Source organism: Prinia subflava, chromosome 2 (genome assembly GCF_021018805.1).
Source record: "Prinia subflava isolate CZ2003 ecotype Zambia chromosome 2, Cam_Psub_1.2, whole genome shotgun sequence".
NCBI lineage: Eukaryota > Metazoa > Chordata > Aves > Passeriformes > Cisticolidae > Prinia > Prinia subflava.
The window spans coordinates 104,452,744-104,473,060 of record NC_086248.1 but is presented as its reverse complement, the minus strand read 5'-3'; the positions used below and the strand labels follow the sequence as shown (position 1 = coordinate 104,473,060).

The 20,317-nt window shown below is 43.9% G+C and overlaps 1 protein-coding gene across 3 annotated transcripts in view; it reads right to left on the bottom strand.

The window, feature by feature from the left end:
• The window catches only part of VRK2 (VRK serine/threonine kinase 2), a 38,166-nt gene that overhangs the window by 1,140 nt on the left and 16,709 nt on the right, over nucleotides 1-20,317 (bottom strand). The window contains exons 8-14 of one of the 3 annotated variants that reach the window (XM_063391415.1): nucleotides 17,330-17,462; nucleotides 7,984-8,104; nucleotides 6,145-6,203; nucleotides 4,801-4,985; nucleotides 1,692-1,865; nucleotides 1,211-1,387; nucleotides 414-505 (exon numbers count right to left, since the gene is read on the bottom strand). In XM_063391415.1, coding sequence (XP_063247485.1) covers nucleotides 434-505; nucleotides 1,211-1,387; nucleotides 1,692-1,865; nucleotides 4,801-4,985; nucleotides 6,145-6,203; nucleotides 7,984-8,104; nucleotides 17,330-17,462 — 921 coding nt within the window. In that variant the 3' untranslated portion in view covers nucleotides 414-433. The remainder of the gene's footprint in view (nucleotides 1-413; nucleotides 506-1,210; nucleotides 1,388-1,691; nucleotides 1,866-4,800; nucleotides 4,986-6,144; nucleotides 6,204-7,983; nucleotides 8,105-17,329; nucleotides 17,463-20,317) is intronic. The other 2 variants (XM_063391414.1, XM_063391413.1) reach the window with 2 other exon arrangements.

The window sequence follows — 20,317 nt, the reverse complement described above, 5'->3', positions numbered from 1 at the left end:
GCTCCTGAATTACGTGAGAGAGATTGAGAGGAATTCTGCAAAAGGAAGCAGAGAGCATCCTGCCTTTTTTCCTTCTCCACTTTCTCATCTGAATGGCTTCAATGTTATCTGACACCCATTTAAAGTCCCCCCTATTGTGCAGAATATTCAGTGAGTACCACAGAATGGTTCTACATAGGAACAGTAAATTTAATGCTATTGGAATAGCAGCTTTTCCATTAGAAATACAAAATCCAAACACAAATATAAACTAGCCACCAGCCCAGTGACTGGTCCTTTTTCTGCAAAAACTCTGCATTTGAGGACTGAGAAGTAGCACTGGACTGGTTTCCTATTCCAAAGTTGTGTTTGATTTGTCAGACTCCATCTCCCCTGCTGGCAGCCAAAACATCTCCCAGGACGGTTCTGCTCACCACTGTCCTGCCTGGTGTTCTCAGGTACAGCTGTGCTTTTGCTGCTTCCCTCTCCCAGCTTGTACCGGAGTCTCCAGGCAGTGATGATCAGACTGCTCAAAGCAAAGAATTTTGGATTAATCATAAAGCTTCCTTTAAAGTTGCATTTTTGTGTTCATTAGAAACTGTCCTCATTTTACCAAGTTGTTTATATGAACAAAAACCAGGGTGGAAACCCCTCACTACAATACACCAGAGCTCCAGAGAACAGGAGCATAGGGTGATCACTGAGATGGACGTGGTGCTGTATTATTTGTACTAAAACTGATTCATTTTTTCATTTTTTCCCTGTACACTTGGAGAGTAAGACTGAAACTATTCATTTAGCCCTTTTGTCCACTAAATTACACTAATATTCAAGGTGCGTTTGGTTAACTGCTAAAATCCTCTGATGTAAAACTCAGACTTGAAGGAGTTAAGTAACAAGTGCTATGAAGTTTTCCACTACACAGAGAAGGAAACTACTGAACTAAGCTTCTACCAAGCAAACAACGGGGTTCATAAAGGGAGATGGAAGAGTTGGGAAATTACAATCGGCATCCACGTGCAGGGCCTTGCTCTGCAGCTACACAAACTGCAGGGGTAGCTGGCCAACAGCACATACAGGCAGTTACTCACAGATCTGTAGTGTCCATGGCAAACAATTAGCACACATGTAGCTGAGGCTTCCAGGGGTTTTTGGAACTCTTGTTTTCAGAAAAGGTGATTTTCCTTCTCAAGGCACTGTGACTGCTGTATGGTCAAACCAAACCCCTCACCTTTTGTGGGTGCTCGGGCTCCTGACGTGTGGTGTAAGATCGAAGCGGCTTCTCTTCCGCCTGCAGCTGCCAGCGTGTTCCTCGGGTGTGCGGCCTGCTCGGGCAGCTGGAGCGCTCCTTGTGCCCTGTGCCTTCCTTCTGCTGCTCTGGCTTTGGGGAAGGCCTGGGCAGGGGAGCCTGTTGAGGCAGAGACAGTAACTGTGCTGAAAGGGATTCAGTAAGTCCAGTTACCCCAGGCCCTGATCCCGCACTTGAAGGTGCCAGGTTTGGGGCAGGTCAGGCACTGCCCTCCTGGCACTTACGCCCTGGGCTACCAGAGATTCAGGTTCCTGCTTGGAATTCTGGAAGCCAGCAAGCATCTGCCAGCTCTTGGGGTTTGTGACAGAGGCCTTGGCTCTTCTCCAACCTGTTCCTCCTCGCCTACCCCAAGACTCCGGTGTGGAGCTGATGAACAGGGCTCCTGCAGAGCCCAAATCCTCACCTGCTGCGGCTCTCCCTGGGGATGCCGCCTGCTCCGTGGCTTTGGCTTTTCCTCTCCCAGGAGCTGTGTGCCTGCCAGCCCCACACACACTTGGTTTTGACAGGCAGGTTCTTCACCTTCCGGCGTTTTTCCCTTCTGCTGAGCTGGTTTTGGTGGAGGCTTTGGGAGGCGAACCTGGGGTGCACAGCAAGCATTTTGTACAGTGAAGAAAAGCCCAGATTTCACACAAAAAGAATGATCTTCACCATATATGCACACCTTAAACAACTGCATCACTTTCCAAATGGACTTAGAGCAAAACTTCAAGTTTTCACCTGAAGTTCCAAAAGTGAAAATAGGTGACCTAAAAATGACCAACCATATTTCATCCTAATGAAATTACAGGTTAATATTCATGCAATTATGTTTTAGTCTGATCTCTACAAGATCAAGCAAGCAGTGACCTGGCTTTCCAACTGCTTTCACCCCACTCTACTTTTGCCCCAACATCAGCACTTTCACTGTAGGGGAAAACGCTGAAAATACTTATCCGGGGCCAAAAAATGTGGTAAACAAATTTGAGAATTAATGCAAATATTTCATCACGTATCTTTGATGTGCAGCTGGAACCAAGAATCAGGATATAGCCACTGCTATGGTTCTTATGCCACCTCAAGATTAGATTCAGATACTGTAACAGGGAGCAATATCCTAAAATCCATGCAATCCTCTTCACATCATCAAGGAGCTGGTGCTCCAGGAGCCTCTGCTACAGGTGCTCACTGCTCTTCAGAAGGGCATTAACCCCAAATCCCCTCATTTCCTGTGTACCAAACTGCTACGGGAGGAATCGGACAGATCAGCTGGAGTCAGGTCCTGCTCACAAGCAGCAAGTGAGGAGACAGTGGCTTGTCTGCAGTGGCTCCCACTATTCCAACGCTGCCTCTTCAATGGGAAAAGTGCTTGGTGAGGAAAAGGAGAGGGGGAAAAGGAATGCTGAGATGAAAAGAGTCAGCCCTAGGATCACTACAGGCAGTGCCACAGAGAGATGCATTGGGAAGAGCCTGACTATCATCCAGCACTGTCAGGGCAGCAGCACCAAGTGCACCAGGCCACTGAAACATTGCATTTTCTGCAAATAGCGATAAATTCCTAGAGAGTTCAGTTACCTGTCCTCTCTACTTGTATTTGGGTACTCCTTAAATCCTCAGACCAACCCTAAGATTGCCTTTCTGCAGCTGTTTTGCAGTGAGTGTTCAGAGGAAACCGTCTCGTGTCGGCACCAGCACTGGCTGCAGGAACAGGCTGCACTCATACACAGGTGATCCTGGTGTTCTCACTGTTCCAAGAAGTGAGACACTCGGCATTACAGATTCCCCAGAGAAAGTGCTGACAGGCGCCAAGACTCAGTAACACCCAGGCACTCCCTCTGATCCTGTTCCTGGCCATCAAAGCACAGCAATGGTGATAACTGACACTCCTCAGCCAGGGATTTTCCAGGGGGCTCTGACTTGCAAATATCCAGTGCTGCAGCAGCTCCTGCAGCCTGCAAGGCCGGGATCATCTTTTATGCTGCAGACTGTCGAGTCTTTGAGCAGGCTTAAGAAGGAAATGGATTTACTATTTAGTGTCTGACTTGAGAAATCAAAGACTCCTGCGAAACAGATCCAGCAGGATCAGCTGGAGATCGGTTAACAGCTACCTGATGCTCTGAATCACTTCACAAAACAGTGCAAACTTAAAAAAACTTCTCAAATGAGTGAGGACACAGTGGTCACCATCACAGCCACACAAGTCTTGTCACCAAAATAGCTTTTAGTTTTGTTAAATTTTTTTTTAAAAACGGAGTAAAACCAGAAAAGTCAACAAAAGTGCTAAATGAAGTATCTGTAATTACCAAGATCAAAACCCAGTGCCTTTTCATTAAACATGAACTTTTGTTCTGCCTTCCACAATACGTAAATAGTGCTGACAATTGGTATGTGAGGCGCTTGCTACAATAAAATCTAATTGTATCATGAGAGAAAGGTGACAATCAGGAGATCATGAAAAAATTACATATTCTCACTGGTGGTTAATTAGCCATGCAAAACCCCCTCAAACAGATATTCTCTTCTATTAGGAATGATTACTATGCAGGCCTACAGATGTCAATACCACAGTCATTCAAATACTTCTTTCCCTACTAATTGAAGGTTGTAAAGCTCTGGTGCCAAGGTTTTGCTTCCAAAGAGCTAATTTATGACTAGAAGGATATTTTATGTCTTCAGTTGCAGCAGCTACAAAACTCAGCAAATCAGAACCATCTGTGCACTGATACTTGAATCACCATTCATCTCGCAGCCTATCAGTCACATTAGTTTGCATCCTGCATTCTTGGCTCATGCACACTTGTGATGGTCCAAAGTTCACCAGGAATATTAAAAATGGATGGGACCCTGACCCTGCCTTATTGCACACGCCCCAGAGCCCCGCACGGGGCCACTGCATACGGGCACTTTCACAGGAGTAACGGGACTGACATTTCCCAGCAAAAGTGATCATTACCTCTCTCTCTGCTTAGGGAAGCTGGGCTTTATTAACTTAGAGCACTGGGGGAAAACGGCACAGGAGAGCTGTCACTTGGAAAATCCTGTGCCAGTGCACACCAACAGCACAGCTAAAGCCACAGGAACATCCCCTCCACACTGGGGCGGCAGGAGGATAAAGGCAAATGACAAAGAACAGCCTGAAAGCAAGAAAATGAATTAAATGCTGGCACTAATAAAGGTAGCTGCTTTTAATCTGGGACGAAGGAAAAAACTGGCATTCAGGCTCGTCTTCAAGATGTTAGTGAACAAAGTGCTTGACTTCCCTATTATCCTGAAAGTAAATCATTCTCCACAGGCCTACTGCTTTGAAGTGAGAGCCTGTGGGTCAAAAGGACTCATGGCAGTTCTTCCTCCTTGAGGGTTGACATTCCACTTTTTAGCAAAGCCAGGGGAAACAGGAATTAACAAACATGGTGTATTTAAGGCCGAAGAACTGCTGTGTCAGTCTCATTTTGAGAGCTTTAACTATTTCCTCCTCTCCAAGAGGGAAGGCAGCAGGCAGGAGCTGTCAGAAATAATCCCAGAGCTGTCTCACTCACTCTGGACACCTTGGCAGTGCGGTGATTCCGTGTGCACACTGCCGCCGTGGAAAATTCCAGAGGGCCATCGTAGCACATCCCACTTGACTCCAGGCCATCCAGCAGGATTTTCTTCAGCACTTGATACTTTGGCTTCTCAGCATAAGCTAAGCCAGAAACAGAGGCCAGAAACTTGGCTATTTCACCTGTAGAGCAGATTTGACAGTGAATTTCACTGAGTGTAACCCCAGAAGTTCAGAAAGGATCTCGTTCCAACACGGATGCCAATCCTTTGCTGCCAAACGAGACAACACAATTTCAGCTGAAGGCACACTCAAAACACAAAACTGACAATGTCTTGTCTTTTTGGGAGGAGAAAAGGAAAAGACAGGCTTAGATAAACAAGCCAGACTTGAAGTGTTCTGTCTCGTTATGTTCATGCACTAATTCCCGCAGTACTGACAGCTACCCAAGGATAAAAATTAAAATATTTCATCAACAAGTATTGGTAGTTCTGTGTAAAAGAAAAAAGTCTTTGATAGATCACAATATCCCTTTAAATATTAATTACTCTGAACAGTATTATTTTAATCTGCATAAATACTATACTGGGAATGCTTTGGAAAGACGTAACTTTTTTTTAACTACTATTGTTCTTCTGATTGCATCCCAAAACAGTCCAACAGCAGCATTTTTCCATCAAGTGGTTCAAAAAACAGGGAAACCACTGAATGGGCAGAAGTAACGCTAGCAGGAAAAACATATGGGGGGCTCAAACTTTTCTTTCAGCTGAAGGCCCAAGTGTATCCTAAAACTGGAGTGCTATACCAGATATTAGCATCTGGTCAAATCCCAGCAGGAAAGATTTATTAAATATGTATACATATCATGAATAAATTTCACCTAATACACACTGCATTCCAATAATTCCAATCCAAAAGTGCTAGAAAAATAAGGGAATAAATCAAAAATAGATACTGACCTTTGGTGTTTTCCCTGGGTTACTTTTGTATCTCAGGGAAGGAAGAAACAAGACAAGACAAACTGTGCATCCATTTGCTTTTTCCAACTCTGAGCACTGAGCAATAAACCTTTGGTAGACAGTTGCTTACTATTTCCATACTAACAGCTACTTCTGTTTCCAAGATAGTCACTGCTTCCCAACACCTTGGATTACATATGGCCAGGATCCCTTATGTCACTCCATGGGATACATCACAGACTGAGCAGGATTCTTTTCTTTCCAAAGACTTTGTTCAGTTTGTGTTACTCTCACTTCTCTTCTGCTCCCCCCCAGAGGCAGACATTGAACTGTGTGTAGGAAGAGGCTGAAGAGCCACAGGGTACAGGTGCAAGTACACTTACTGCAGCTGCTTCCAGGAGAATCCCACCTCAGCACTGAATCTGGGAGCTCATCCATAAGTCTGAAACAACACCAGAGTGCAACAGTTTAATGCGCTTTTGGAGCAGGTGATTCCTCATTTGGGATTTAAGAAGACAGCAATCTCAGTTCCAAAGGGAGTGGACCTCCGGGATAGCTAATGATTCACAGGGCTGCTTTAGAACCCAGATCTCCCCTCACCAGCTCCATTTTTAACTCTTTGCACACTGCTGGCTTCACCAACACCAGGCTAGCACCTAAACCTCCACTTTAAGTTTTTCTTTGCACATATTTTAAGCTTTCTAGAAGGAAAAACAAAAGCCCTTTGAGTGGAATGGCTTGTTCTGATTGAAGATTGATGATTCCCATCTCTATTTTGGATGTTAAGCCGCAGTTCTGCTCTTCCTTCCTATCACTTAGCATCAGGTCCTCTGCCATGGAGCACGTGGTTGTGAAAGTCACAGCCAGGCATGGCAGGGCCACGAGGGGACAGGCAGATCACATCATCTGAAGTCCCACACGCTTCATAAACAGTAGGGCCACAGGAGTAATTCCTGTCCATCCAGAAACAGGAACAGCAAAGAAGCTGGGCATCAATTCCTAAAAACAGGAATAAAACCAGCCCTCATCTTGGGCAGTCCAGCACCCACAGGAACATGAAAACTAGGACAGATAAGAGGGATAACCTGGGCAAGATGCCTAATTCCAGGAATGCAATTCATTAGGGTAAGAATATGTTTCTGATAAGTGGAATCTGTCTAATTTTCTGAGCTTTTCAATGAAGCCTCCTTTTGTTCAGCATCCTGGAAACATGAGCCAGCCAAGGGTCAACGGTAAGGGAAGAATCAGTGCTACAGCTTGATTGATTAAATTGATTTCCCATTGAATTGTATAAGTGTTACCTTGCAAGGGACTGTGTAATGATCAGAACTTCTAAAGGAGAAATATCTAACATAGCAGAGGTTGCCACCATGCCCAGCTGCACTGGCCCCATGTGCAGGCTGCAGCAGCCCTTCCCTGTGCATGGATTTCAGGGATCAGTCAGCCCCAGCAGGTACCTTGGGTGTGACCTGCCTTACTTAAAAGTTTGCTGCCTCCTGCTATTGTGATGTTACAGTTCTGGGCATCTCCTGTGCTGTGGAGCCTGCCACAGGTACCACGTGCAAGTAACTCCCTCCAGTCCCAGCTGGGAGGGCAGAGGAAGAGAACATTGATCCACTGTTGCCACAGTGAGCTCCAAGTCATGCTGGGGAAAAGGAAAGATTTCTACCAAGCTCCTTAGTGTTTTGGTCTTTAATTGTTTGTAATGGCATTAGGCTTATGTAACATTAAAAACCTACAGAAAAAACATCTGAAAAATAGTATCATATAGAAAGTTAAATAAATTAAGTGCACATGTGGAAAAACCTCCAAGAGATGTTTGTACTACGGTCTCTACAAAGCAGCCGTGAAGTTTAATGGAATAGCACAACAACCCTCTGTATGTGCACTAAGGCCTGTACTAATTTACAAATGTTTTCTTGGAAAAAAATAAGAGTATTGGAAAAATACACAGCAGACAAAATGCCTGTGTACTGTGCACTGGAATCCATCCTCTCCTCACAGCAGCACAGACATAAACATGCAAAGGAGGGGAGAGATGCACATAAAGTTCCCATTTTAACTGCTTCCAACATCTCTCTTAATTAAGGAAAATTGTTTTAGCTTTCTCCTAAGCTGCTGTTCTGTAGCATGGAGAGCTGTGTTTCCCAGAGCTGGGGAGCAGTGAGGATGCTGCAGGGCTCCAGGCCAGTGTGTCCATGTGTGAGGGGGTTTGTCCTTACTTTGTTTTTGCAGTCTGGACAGCTACAGGGTCCTTGAGATTCTGCTCCCAGGGCAGCTTCCCACACAGCCACTGCAGCATGCAGTAGCCAAGGATTTCAAGGTCACCTCGTCTGGACGGGGCTAAAATGTGGAAAGGGGGAGGGGGAAAGAGAAAAAAAAATACAATGAAGAATAGGAACCTCTTCTTAGGAAATAGAAAAGACTTTGATGGAACTGGTGCTGATGAAATATGAAGAAGCCAAACGGGCAAAATGTTTTGTTTGTTCAGCTGTATCAGACCTGAACCGCCCCGGCATTTGGCCACAGGCCACAGACAGGCAGTGACTTGTTCCTGCTCAAGTGAGGGTCAGCTTCCTCACCTCCTCCAACTCCATCCTTCCTCAGTCTGGCCTGTCACATGGACTTGATCCCCATGGCCTCTGACATGATCCAGACAGCCCATAACTGAGTACCAACACTTTCTCAAAGAGCCAAGCAGTAAAACAAAGAAATAAATGTCTGCTGCTAAATTGCTAACACATGTTCCAGGAAGTCCATGGGGTCCACACTGGTCATGCAGGGACTCTGTGAGAGCAGACTAAACACTGATGGCCTTTCCTGTTCTCCCGTGGAGCCGTTTGAACACGGATGCTGGGACAAAACTGCCATCTAGTGTGCACTGACTCACCAGAGCCTGCTCCCAGCTCTGGCAGTGCCTGTGGAGCTCAGCACAACCCAAAGTACACTCGCTGTTCAGTAAAGTCCGGGCTGAGCTTCCCATTGCTGCTTCCAAAAAGGAAGTGATTTTGAGAACAGCTTACTCTCTGCACACTCCAGGCAGACACAAATAAAGGTGACAAAATTAAATCAAAATTTAACCCCATCCCCGAGCATCATCTACACGGAAAAACTGAAGTTAATCTATAGACTGGCTTTTCCTGGAGAAAGAGGGAGGGGAAAAGTGCAATACCAACAGAATTGCTGCTGCTTGCTGCTACCCAAAGGAAACCAAACTTGCTAAAACTGAACAAGCAGGAGCACTGCAGGATTTCTTTGACTTGCAGCCTACAGTTTGCACGTCAAAACCACATGGAATCTGCAAAACCAGAAACCGCTCGTCGTGATTAAAGACAGAGAGATGCAGAAGTTAAATTTATGCTTTTCCAAAATGAATTTATGCTTTCCAAGAAGGAAAGAAGAGTTCAGGCTTGTTTGGCACTTTTTATCCAGTGTAAAGACCAGTAGCTGAGCACTGTACTGTTAATCTAGCTGTAAACAGATATCATATTTTATAGGCCTTCATTAAATAAATTCCAGAAAGTCACTCGGTGAACTTATCTTTTAATTTAAGAAGTCATCTGCTAAAAGCCATGGTGCCAACACATCATAACTGTTCCCTGTTCCTGTACACACATTACTGTAAAAGCAGCAGATTAGTGTTTAGACATTCCCTATCTTAACTGCTCTTAGGCTCGGGATTATTAAAGGCCCCTGGATCCAACACCGCTGCACTGTCCCTTGGGCGTCGTTTATTTTCTGCCCTGGATTCAGCAACGTCCTAATGCAAGACTTGGCTCCCATATTAAAATAAAAACACAATCTCTACCACTTGCTGCTCTGTAGTGATTTCTCTGGCCATAAATCTCCCGATAACTGTGGAACAATTCCATTCATACACATGTGTTCACAACTCCTTTTTCCATTATGGCAATTCCAGATTAGATCCATATAAGCCAGTGTTTTTGACTGCAGATCCTCTAATTTTCACAATGCCTTTCTGGCACCTGTTTGTGTGACACAGGCTACAGAAAGCGGCCTTTTGAGGAAAACTGTCAGAATTCCAACAGACAGCTTTTTTCCATGCGGGGGATTCATTGATGTGCATCTATAAATAACAGCAAACCAATCAGATTTCAGAAGTTACCCCAAGATAAGTCATCTTCTGACAAAACAGGAAAAAGTTGCTTTGCAGTTTGGCCATGACTAATGACCTTCCCTCTCATCTGCAGCTCCAGGGACAAAGCCATGACAAGCCAAGAGCCTGGGGTGACACCTGCCCAAAGCCACAGCAGGCACAGGGACAAGAAGGCACATGGAGCTAAAGCACCCCTGCCCTGCAGTAGCAGGAAATGTTTCACAGGAGACAGTGACTCCCCTATCCCTTCATCTCCCAGGCCACCACAAGTGCTGCTAAATACAGACATTTACATGGGGTTTTTGTAGAACACATGAAAACATCAGCATTTGATTCTGTGGCTGTACTTGCTTATTTCTCTCTGCTCCATATAAGTTAAATCCCTCAACCTTTTAAATAATTTAGATTCTTGTTAAAAAGTAATTGATTAATCTTTAACGAGTTAGTATTATCTATGGACAATGAAATCATTAGATGTTCATGTCTAACAGAGCACTAATAGATAAATTTCAGTGATATGTTTACTTGCAAAAATAAATCTGCTCATACATTTGAAGATTACAGGAATTCTTGATAAACATCAACGGAGAGAAATCAATCTGCCTTCACTTTAACTATGACAGCCAGGTGAAAATAAAACAATTCTGCTTGATAACTTGTCACAGTTACAAGAGTTTACACTCCAACCAGTATTTATTAAATTCAAATTCTTACTTCTCTGCTAAAAAAATGCTGGGGTTTTTTTTTTCTTTTTTTAATACATGTTTGATTTCTGCTTTTCTACTCACAGGATTTTTTTACTATTATTTTAGTCTCATATGAAGTAGCATTTAATGGAAACATATTGGTGGCATTTTATTTTCCAATGTCTTCACGTTTAATTTTTTAATTTGGAGATTTGAGGCCTGATTCTGTTCTCAGTCCTGCCAAGATAAATCAGGAACAATCCCACTGAAGTCAATGAACTCACAGCCATATCAATGAAATCAAAGTTTTAAATATGCCACAAACATACTCTAGACGCAAGCACAGGGTCCAATAACTCAGAATAACTGATGCAATCCACCTTAGAAGAAAATAGATGATGTATCTCTGTACACTGAATTTGGCAGATATCTCCACTCAAATGTATATTCAGATTATTCTTTCCAAACAGATCAGTGATATCTCAACAGCCACAATATGCTCTCAAAACTCCACTGCTCCCAAGAACTCCTCTGAAACAGAAGTAAAAATAGGAGGTTTCTCTATGGCCTCTGTTTAGCTGATTTTCTCCAGCCTTTTGTAAAGATCTAACAAGTAACAGGTGAAATATTCTCTTCTTTTTAATTAGACTGTTACATGATAATTTCACTATTAGTGATTTTTTAGATTGGAAGCTTGTGGCAAACAGGATCCTTTTGGTTGCTCATTTGCATGGATGTGCAGTGGCACCTCCAATTCCCACTGGCATTACAGAACATGAACTCATGGTAACTCACAAGCAAACAGAACTGACACCACAGCCAGTGATGCAAAAGCCCATAAAGGAAAGGAGGATTAACATGACCATGGTGAAATACAATTATGATAAAAATGTATCATCACAAAGTGATATAACTTAACTCAAGGCTGAGATGATTAAAAACCAGACAAATACAAGACTTGCCAAAAATCAGTGCCTCTATTAAGGGTAGGAGAAATGAAAAGACAAAAAAAACCCCACCAAAAGCAGAAAATGAAGTATTCCTTCGCCCAGGTCCTGGTCAGTCTGAGGAGCTCACTGCAGCAGGATAATGACCAAGGGAATAGTGGGTGGCTCCACGGAAGAGCTTAGAGAAGTACATTAAATGAATGATATATTTTAGTCCTTGGAGGCCATTCCACAGAGTTATCCAGCCTCAGACAGGGCAAACGCCAGCCAGGAACCATCTCCGCTCTCCTCACGCCCAGCCCTGCACCGCCTGCTTGGCACATTGCTCAAGTACTCTCTGACAGTAACCACCACTACACATTGCTGGAAAGAAAAATCCATGGCACCATCACAGCTAGAGTAGAGCTCTTCCAGAGAACCCAGTCTGTGACAGGGCAGAGAGGGGCACTTGCTCTCTCCTAAACTGGGATCCTACAGATACAGCCTTTATGGGCTGAATGGCTCACAGGCAGGGAACACACAGCAAAGCTGCCAGGAGGGAATCATCAGGACTGGTGCAATGGGATGTGCTGAATGAAAGAGGGTTGGGGTCCTGCTCTGGTGGGGGGAAGTTTATGTCATGGGAAGGCTGGAAGGTGCAAGGGAATGTCACCAGGAGTTCTGGGTGGGACATGAAATGGGTGGTGGCAGGATGTGCTGGTACCTGGTTGGAAGCCAAAGGTCCCAAGCTTGCAGTAAGGACATGTGGCAGGAGAGTGGGGACAGAAGTTTTATTCTTCTTTCACATCTGTGTAGCAGAAAAAAAGAATCACAAAGGTAAGAGCCTGACAGGTAGGGGTGGGCAAGCAGCTGAGATTCACTACCTTTCTGAATTCCTGGCATAGAGAACAACAGCCAAAATTAAACAGCCCATTCCCAGGCACAGTCCTCAGATGTGACAAGGTTGTAAATGCTTCTCATCTTATTTTTGCTGCTTCTGAACAGTCCTGGCAGCTTCCAGAGGTGGCTGTAGAAACCTACCCAATCTTTTCCTTGCTAGTGACTCTTTCTTTCACTTGCAACCACCTCCTGCTCCCTCCTCTGCTGGGCACACATTTCTAATCCAACTCTCAGGAATTAAACCATCTTTTTATTTATTTCCCACAGCAAAGTTCCACCCATTTTTTGCCAGACTGGTTATATTTTCCTTTTATTATTTAGGATTTACAGTTTGTCCTGTACACAGTCTTTGGGAAACACATATCAAACTGCAGCAGATCAATAATTCATTTGACTGACAAAAAAAAAGAAAGAAAATCCTACAGGCTCCCTCTGAATCCTAACTATGCATGGACAGATGCCAAATCAACCTCTTGATCCAGAGCCACTCAGCGCTCTGTTCCCTGGAAGCAGCCTCCCAAAGAATGTGTTTCCAGGCATAGGTGTTTATATTCCTGCACATCCTTCTGCACAAAATGAACCCTGCACACATTCTGTCAGCAGAACAGAAAAATGGCCAAGCACTGAGCTGTGTTTTTAATAGCACAGAGGGGCTCTGCTGGAGCAGTGGGGAAAACCAGCACAAGGGCTGCAGGGCCTTCCCTGCCTCAGCCCAGTGCTGGCACTGCCTGGACAAACCCAGTGTCCCGCTTCTGACATAGCTCAAGGGGCACAAGCCACAATAACCCCGTGTGAGGGCCCAGAGAAGCCTGTCCAACGTCCCCACTCCTCTGGGAAGCAGCTTTTACTACTGCAGATGTAAATATCAGTCCTGCACAGACTTCAGTGAGGTCTCTACTGGTGCAAGAGATGGCAACACTACTTGGAGTCACTGTGAAACGTTGGGAGAAGGGAGAGGACTCAGCTTGGAATCGATGGCAAACACAAATATATGCTGGAGGGAATTCAGCATAGACACTTCATACTCTTATGTTCATCAATGATAGCAAATTAAAACTGGGCTTATGCACTCAATGCACAGGACTGGAGTATTTAAAAGAACCTCAATATGTTAAGTGCAGTAAATCTCCAGAGAAATTAGGTATTGACTGCATGCCTCAGTGAGGAGAAAATCTACAAAAATCCATAGGAGGCATTGATCCAAATATTACTTTTTAACACTAACTATGTAACAATTTTTTAAATGTACACTGAGTACAGATATAATTCTCCTTAATTATCAATCAACAAACCAAATGCAATACTGTGTATACAGGCTGGTCTTTAAAAATGAATACAGTGCGTACACTCCAAAGTGATGCTAAAACCAAAGATGCAGTTGCGCTCTGAGAAATCTGCATCAGAATGAAAGGGTTTCAGTTTCAAATATCCACACACTGGTTGGGATGGGATCCTGCCACAAATCCAGGAATGCTGAAGGTGTGGGTTGGATCCTCTGGCAGAGGCCAGGCTGGGCTCTACTTGGTTGCAGGAGAACTCCAAGCACAGCTCAAGGATGCAGCTGCCACGGGAACAGCACATCCCACTCGCCCTTACCAAAGGCTGTCAGAAGAACACAGACCAATCCCACCACCCCAAAGTGTTTCCCTGCAGTGGCCACTGGTAGGAACCTTTCTGCATCACAGTGGACTGCACAGCTCTACACCTGGTGAGCTCCACAGAGATCCTGGGGAATAACCCAGCACACAGCTGGGTTAAACTCTCCATTCAGCCATGGAAACTGGCATTTACTTAAATGACTGGGAAGGGAACACATTTGACTGGCTCTGTGCAAGGTGGGTATCAGCTCCAAGCATTGCCAAGAGGCACTTTTGAAAGCTACAAATTCCTAATTTTTTTAAAGCTTCAGCATGTCCCTCAAATCGCTGCATGTATTCAGTAGCTGCTTCATGAGCAAGTCAAAATATTCTCATTTGTCTGGCTCAGTGCAGCCACTGATGCTGTTCAGGGGGCTGAGATATTTATGTTGCTACATCCAAGCAGAAAATGCCCTCTGGAAAGGATCTCATTTATATAAAACAGCATTTAAAAATTAGAACGATATTCTTGGAGCATTGAAATAACAAAGTACTTCACTCTGAAAAGCTGGGTGACATCAGAATGAAGGCTGTCTCTGCACCTTCTGTTTGCCAACAGTCTTTAAAGACTTTTCAGAACACTCCACCTCACTCTGCACAGGAGACTGCCAAGACTCCACCACGAGTGGGGAATCCAGGAGACTGTTGAGCAAAGAAGCCCCTTGCCCCAGCTGCTGGAAGTCTTTCAGCATCCTGGGACATCTCTGTGCCTCTCAGCCTCACACCAAGACAGCAGAGAAACCCATTGCTGCATTTTGCCAGCTGAACCCATGCAATCTCCAACAGAAGTTGCTGCACATGCAGATTTTCCCTGGGATGTTGAGAGCTCTGCTGCAAATGGGAAACTCTGGCAGTTTGACCTTAATGGTTTCAGGCTGTTTGTCGTGGTTTAAACCCAGCCACCAATTAAAACCACATAGCCATTCACCCCCTGCCCCTCTCTGGGGGGACAGGGAGGAGAATCAGGGAAAAAAGTTAAAATCCATGGGTCAAGACAACAACAGATTAATACTTGAAATAAAATTTCAAAAAGAATAATAATGAAAAGGAAGGTGAAGAAAGGAATAAACCCTGACAGAACTGCTCAGCACCACCTGAGCAGTGATCAGCCCCTCCTGGCCAACCCCGCCCCCCCAGTTTATCCACTGTTCCTGTTATCCCAGGGTATGGGATATGCCTCTGGCCAGGTCAGCTGTCCTGGCCACGCTCCCTCACAGCTCCTTGTGCAGCTCCTCACTGCCAGAGCATGGGGAACTCATCAGTCCTTGACTGAAGGTAAGCACTGCTCAGCCACAACCAAAACATCCCTGTGCTATCAATTCTCATCCTAAATCCAAACCACAGCACTGCACCAGCTACCGGGATGAAAATTAACTCTGTCCTGGACAAAAGCAGGACACCAGCACAAGGTCAGAGCTGGCATTCCATGTGAAGAGTTTGGATGCTCTGCAACATACCAGATCTCACATGATGTTCTACAGTCTCTTCCAGCAGAAGCACCAGAAAAATCTGTGGATTTTCTGTTTGCAGCTATCAAGCAAACACTTTTCAAGTGTAAGAGGGGGGTAAGCTTCCTCAAACTATCTTTCTGAATTATTTGTTTTGTGAAGTCCTCTGGTTTTAACCAATTCCATCATGACATTAGCTCTTTGAGGAGGTTGTCTAAGACACAGGTTGCAAAACTTACCTCATGCTTCCTCTGCACACCTATTGTCACACAAGTCTGTAATTACAAATTTCCCGGCCCTTTCAAATGAAGGGAATTATCTGTCCTGTAGTCACATACCCATCCATAAACACTGCCAAACTGGCTGCTGTAACTATCCAACAGCCAAATCCCAAATATTCCAGCTTTCACCTACTCTTCAAAGAGCATCCACGTCAAATACCAGTGCACAGCGACACCACTCACAGTACCAGGCAAAGCAGGCAGAGTCAGGTCTCTAGAAAACACCCTGCATGGGAAGGCCAGAAGAGTCCAAAACAGATGCTCTCCTCACCATAAAATATTTTCTAGCAGGTGAAATGGTGCCGTTGTCTTAGCAGGAAATAGTTGCCAGTCTTACTTCATTTTTCCTAATGACCAGAGTTAAACGACTGCAGGTTTTAACAGCTCCGGCAAATTATCAAGACCCTCTACATTACATGGTCAATGGTCCTTTTAATAGAAAAAGCAATAATATACAGTTGTTTGTGCCAACTAAAACTCGTTAGAAAGTATTAGTCTAAGGTAACAGTTCAGCAGCTATTAACAAGCACAAATTCCTGCAGTTATCACTCGTGACACGGATGCTCACCAAGCTGGCAGCCGCAAACCATCATCCCTCCTGCTTGGGATGATCTTGAGAATGAAGGAGGGGAAAGGGGAAAGAAAAGTTAACAAAAACACTCTTTTGTAGCAAGAGTCAAAGTTTTTCAATAATCACCATTTTTTTCACTAGCATAACATTAGAATTGACTTTTTGTCTTGCTGACATAGCAACTAAGAAAGTTGTGTTGCATTGACCATATTGATTGTGAACAATGCAGCCATCAGTGGGACTTTACACCATATATTTTCAATATTGACCACCCAGTCCCTTTTCCATGGCTCTATGGGTCTGCTATTGGATTTGGACTGCAGTGTAATAAACAGCTAAGGTTTAATTAATGGTAAATGAATACAAGACATAGGTTATGACTTTAACTAATTAGGGAATTGTTGAATTAAGTCTGCCTTGGAATGCAAGGCAGTACAATCAATATCCAATAAAAGGACTATGTATGTAATTTACCTGCAAATGTGTTTCCAATACCATCAAAGTGAGTTTAAATAAGTAAGATATATGAAAGGCTACTGGAAAAAGATTTCAAAAAGTTAACACTTTATGGCTTCAAAAACGGTTTTTCTCCTTGCAGAAGGAATGTCATCTTGAGATACCCTCCCATAACACAGATGGTGACACGCAAACACAGCTCTCCCTAAAGGACAGTGCAGACTCCAAACCCTTTTCCTTGACAATGCAGCATTAGCAAATCCTGCCTCTGCAGCGTACAGCAAGCACAAACCAGTCCTCCCAACATGAACCAATTAAGTTTGATGTTGAGCTCTTCTCAGGGTTGTCCTGTGTGTGCAGAGCCTCTCAGGGTTCCTCCTGCTGCCCCTTCCCACAGCCCTGGGGAAGCATTCCCAGGCACACGAGGAGGTCACCACACGAGGGGCTGAGCAATCCCCAACACTGCTTCTCCTGTGTACAACAGCTCTCACAGCCTGATCACTCATTCTATAATCACTCATCTGAAATAAAAAAAAAGAAACCTACCTACTCCCTTGTGGGCATCTATGCTGGTAAACTCTATTGTCCCATTATGGCCCTTCCTAGGATTTTCCTGATACTGTTTGTGGTTCCCATTGGGACAATATCTGTAGGAAAGTCCATAATCTGCAAGATAAACCTGGAAGACATGAACAGACAAATGAATGATGCTTTTGTCCTTTGAAAGTATAACCTTTATAATTAAGTCTTAAGAAACTGATAGGTTAAGGACAGCCTTAGATCTAAATTTTATTAAACCAAATGGTGCCTCAGGATAAAATATGTACATCTGGGGGCTATAACAGCTGCCCTCCCCATTTAAATCCTTCCACTACTATACTCTTATCTTATTTCAGAGTCGAGCAGGATTTCAGTCATTTTATTTTGTTCCTGAGCTCTCTGCTCTCCAGGTGGGCATCCAGACATCATAAACTGCAATATGCCTTTTATGCAGCCTCACATTGCTTACAGGACCCTTCCTCCCCTGACTTAAGCAGGCACACACGCTCCCCCCTGTTTGGATTTTCCAGCAGCTGAGACTCTTCAAATTCAACTCTACTGTGCAGTCTCGAAGCCAGAGGAAGAGGCAGAGCTTCCCCAGCTGGACTGGACGTGGGGCTCCAGTGCCCCAGGGCCTGTGGCCACAGGGCTGCTGGGCACTGGCCCAACAGGAATCCCACCCTTTGGAATGCCACTGTCACTAACTTCCTACATAAACTATTGAAAGTGTAGGCTGAAACAAGGCAAAGCAAACCAGCCCTCCCCAACCCAGAAAGCCATCCCAGTACACCACTCCTGAATTTAGAATGCATTTTAAAAAGACACAGAACCAAACTCACTCACAGTTATTCTGAAGCAAATACTCCAAATAATGCAGTTAGAGCAATGTAAGAGAAAAAAAATTGGGCCCAAATTGTGTATACTGCAATAGTGCCACATTCACCATTCCATCCACAGATTTTTGGGGCAAAAAGCTGAAAATCATCTGAAGGCACAGAGATAATTTCTACTAAATCTTATTATATGATAAAGAAAAACATCTTATTTGAACCTTAGTTGAGTTTCCTCTTTAGCTACAAAACAGCTTATCCTAAAAAAGTCTAAAATAAACTTTTCTGGCACTCACTATTTAAATATGTCACTCCTGGTAAAGGCTAAAACAAACAAACAAAAAAGCCTCAAGAAAACTTAATGCATTACTTTGTAGCACATTCTGTTGAATTACTGATTCCTGTTTGTGCTCCGGGCAGCTTCAAATCCTGGGATTGCTGGTCTCTTGGTTTTACTGTTTCTGCTGCAGGATCTGAGCTTATCTGGAGCGTGGAAGCCGGGCTGCAGTGCTCACTGCCAGCAGGGGGGTGGCTTTTAAGATTATCAATGATGTTTCTCACCTGACAGCCCAGCCAATCTGGGATACAAGATTAAAGACCAGAGGCACAGATGGCTACAAAATCTGGGACAGGGCATCAGCTTGGTTGGGCTGATTTGATTTTCTCCTGCATATTCCTGATGCTCTGGAGCTGCCCTAACAGAGCACACAGTCAGAGAACTCACTCAAACTACCCTAAATGTCAAGTTCCGTGAGTTTTCTGCATCCTTTGTGTGCTCAGAAGGAGAGAGGAGCCTAGAAGGTGCATTCTTCCCAGACTCAGCAGTGTGCTTTGGATTTTGCTTGACTACAGGTTTCTGACATGGACAGGAAGATAAAATACCTTTAAAAATTAAGGCTATGCCTTACATTAAAATAATATTTCTGTTGTTAGGAAAGCAACACACCTACAGCACCTCTGGCAGCTCTCTGGTTTGGGCTGGGCATGCCAGCTTACATGACAGAGACTCCAATGTGACAGCCCAGCCTTAGTGATCTTTCAAACTATACCAACAACAGGCCACCCAGAAAGCAGCCACAAATATTTGCTAGTCAAAATTGAGGTATGTAAACCCCCCCCACTTATCCTATCACAGTAACTACATACTTTCTTATTTTTAAGGCAGATCCATTAATACATTTTTAACCAATGGATTTGCTTAAAATAGCCGTATCAGCAGATCAGTTTTCAATTTATATGGAAAACGCTCTAGAACTGAGAAGTAGCTTTTAAGTTATCCTGCACTGACTGATGATGGAAAGACCTGGAAATAAAGAAGCAACTGCTTCTTAAAGCCACTCACATGCAGGGTGATCCAGACATCTGATCACAGCAGTTCTCCTCAAAAGTTGGCCATGAGTGTACCAGTTCAGCTTGTTTCTAGCTGGGCCATTTATCTCTTCCATAATTTTCCCATCAGATTTTTTCCACAAACATGGCAGCCTCTCAAGGCAAAGCCTCTTGGCCACCAACAAAAATCAATTCCCTTCAGCTTGTACAAAACCGGCAAGGCACTGTTACAACCTTGCCACAACCATTATCAGAATGACTATGTTATTTTAAATTACCATCAATTTCATTTCATCAATTCTCATTATAACCCTTTCATCATTAAAAAGATATATAATTCTTTATAGCTAGTTGTCACTTTTTGATAATGTAATACTGCATGCCCTTCCAAATTTGCTCAGAACATGGTAGAGGTAGCTCATTTAGAGTTTATAGTTGTTGTGGATTTTTTAAGGGTATAGGGAAGAGAAAAAGCAGATGAGTATTAAAGACTATCGAGAAAACTTAAGGCAGTTTTAGTGTGTGTTTCAATAACATAAATATTTTCTATCTACATGCTTCTTCTGGGAAAAAAAATAAGAACAAAAAAAAGAACAAAACAGAGCAGAGTAATCAAGACAAACAAGACACTGGAATAAGAAAAGGTATCATGGATGATGAAGGTGCAGCAGGGACATAAGCCCAGAACAGCTGGGTTTAGCTGTGGTACACTGTACTCTCCTTCCCACTCACTTACTTATTTTAACTCATGTTTTTGTTCAGGTTTCTCTCCTTCACACATCCCAGTCTGCACCAGGCTCTGCAGTGCTTAGCATGGTCTGTTATTAATAGCTTT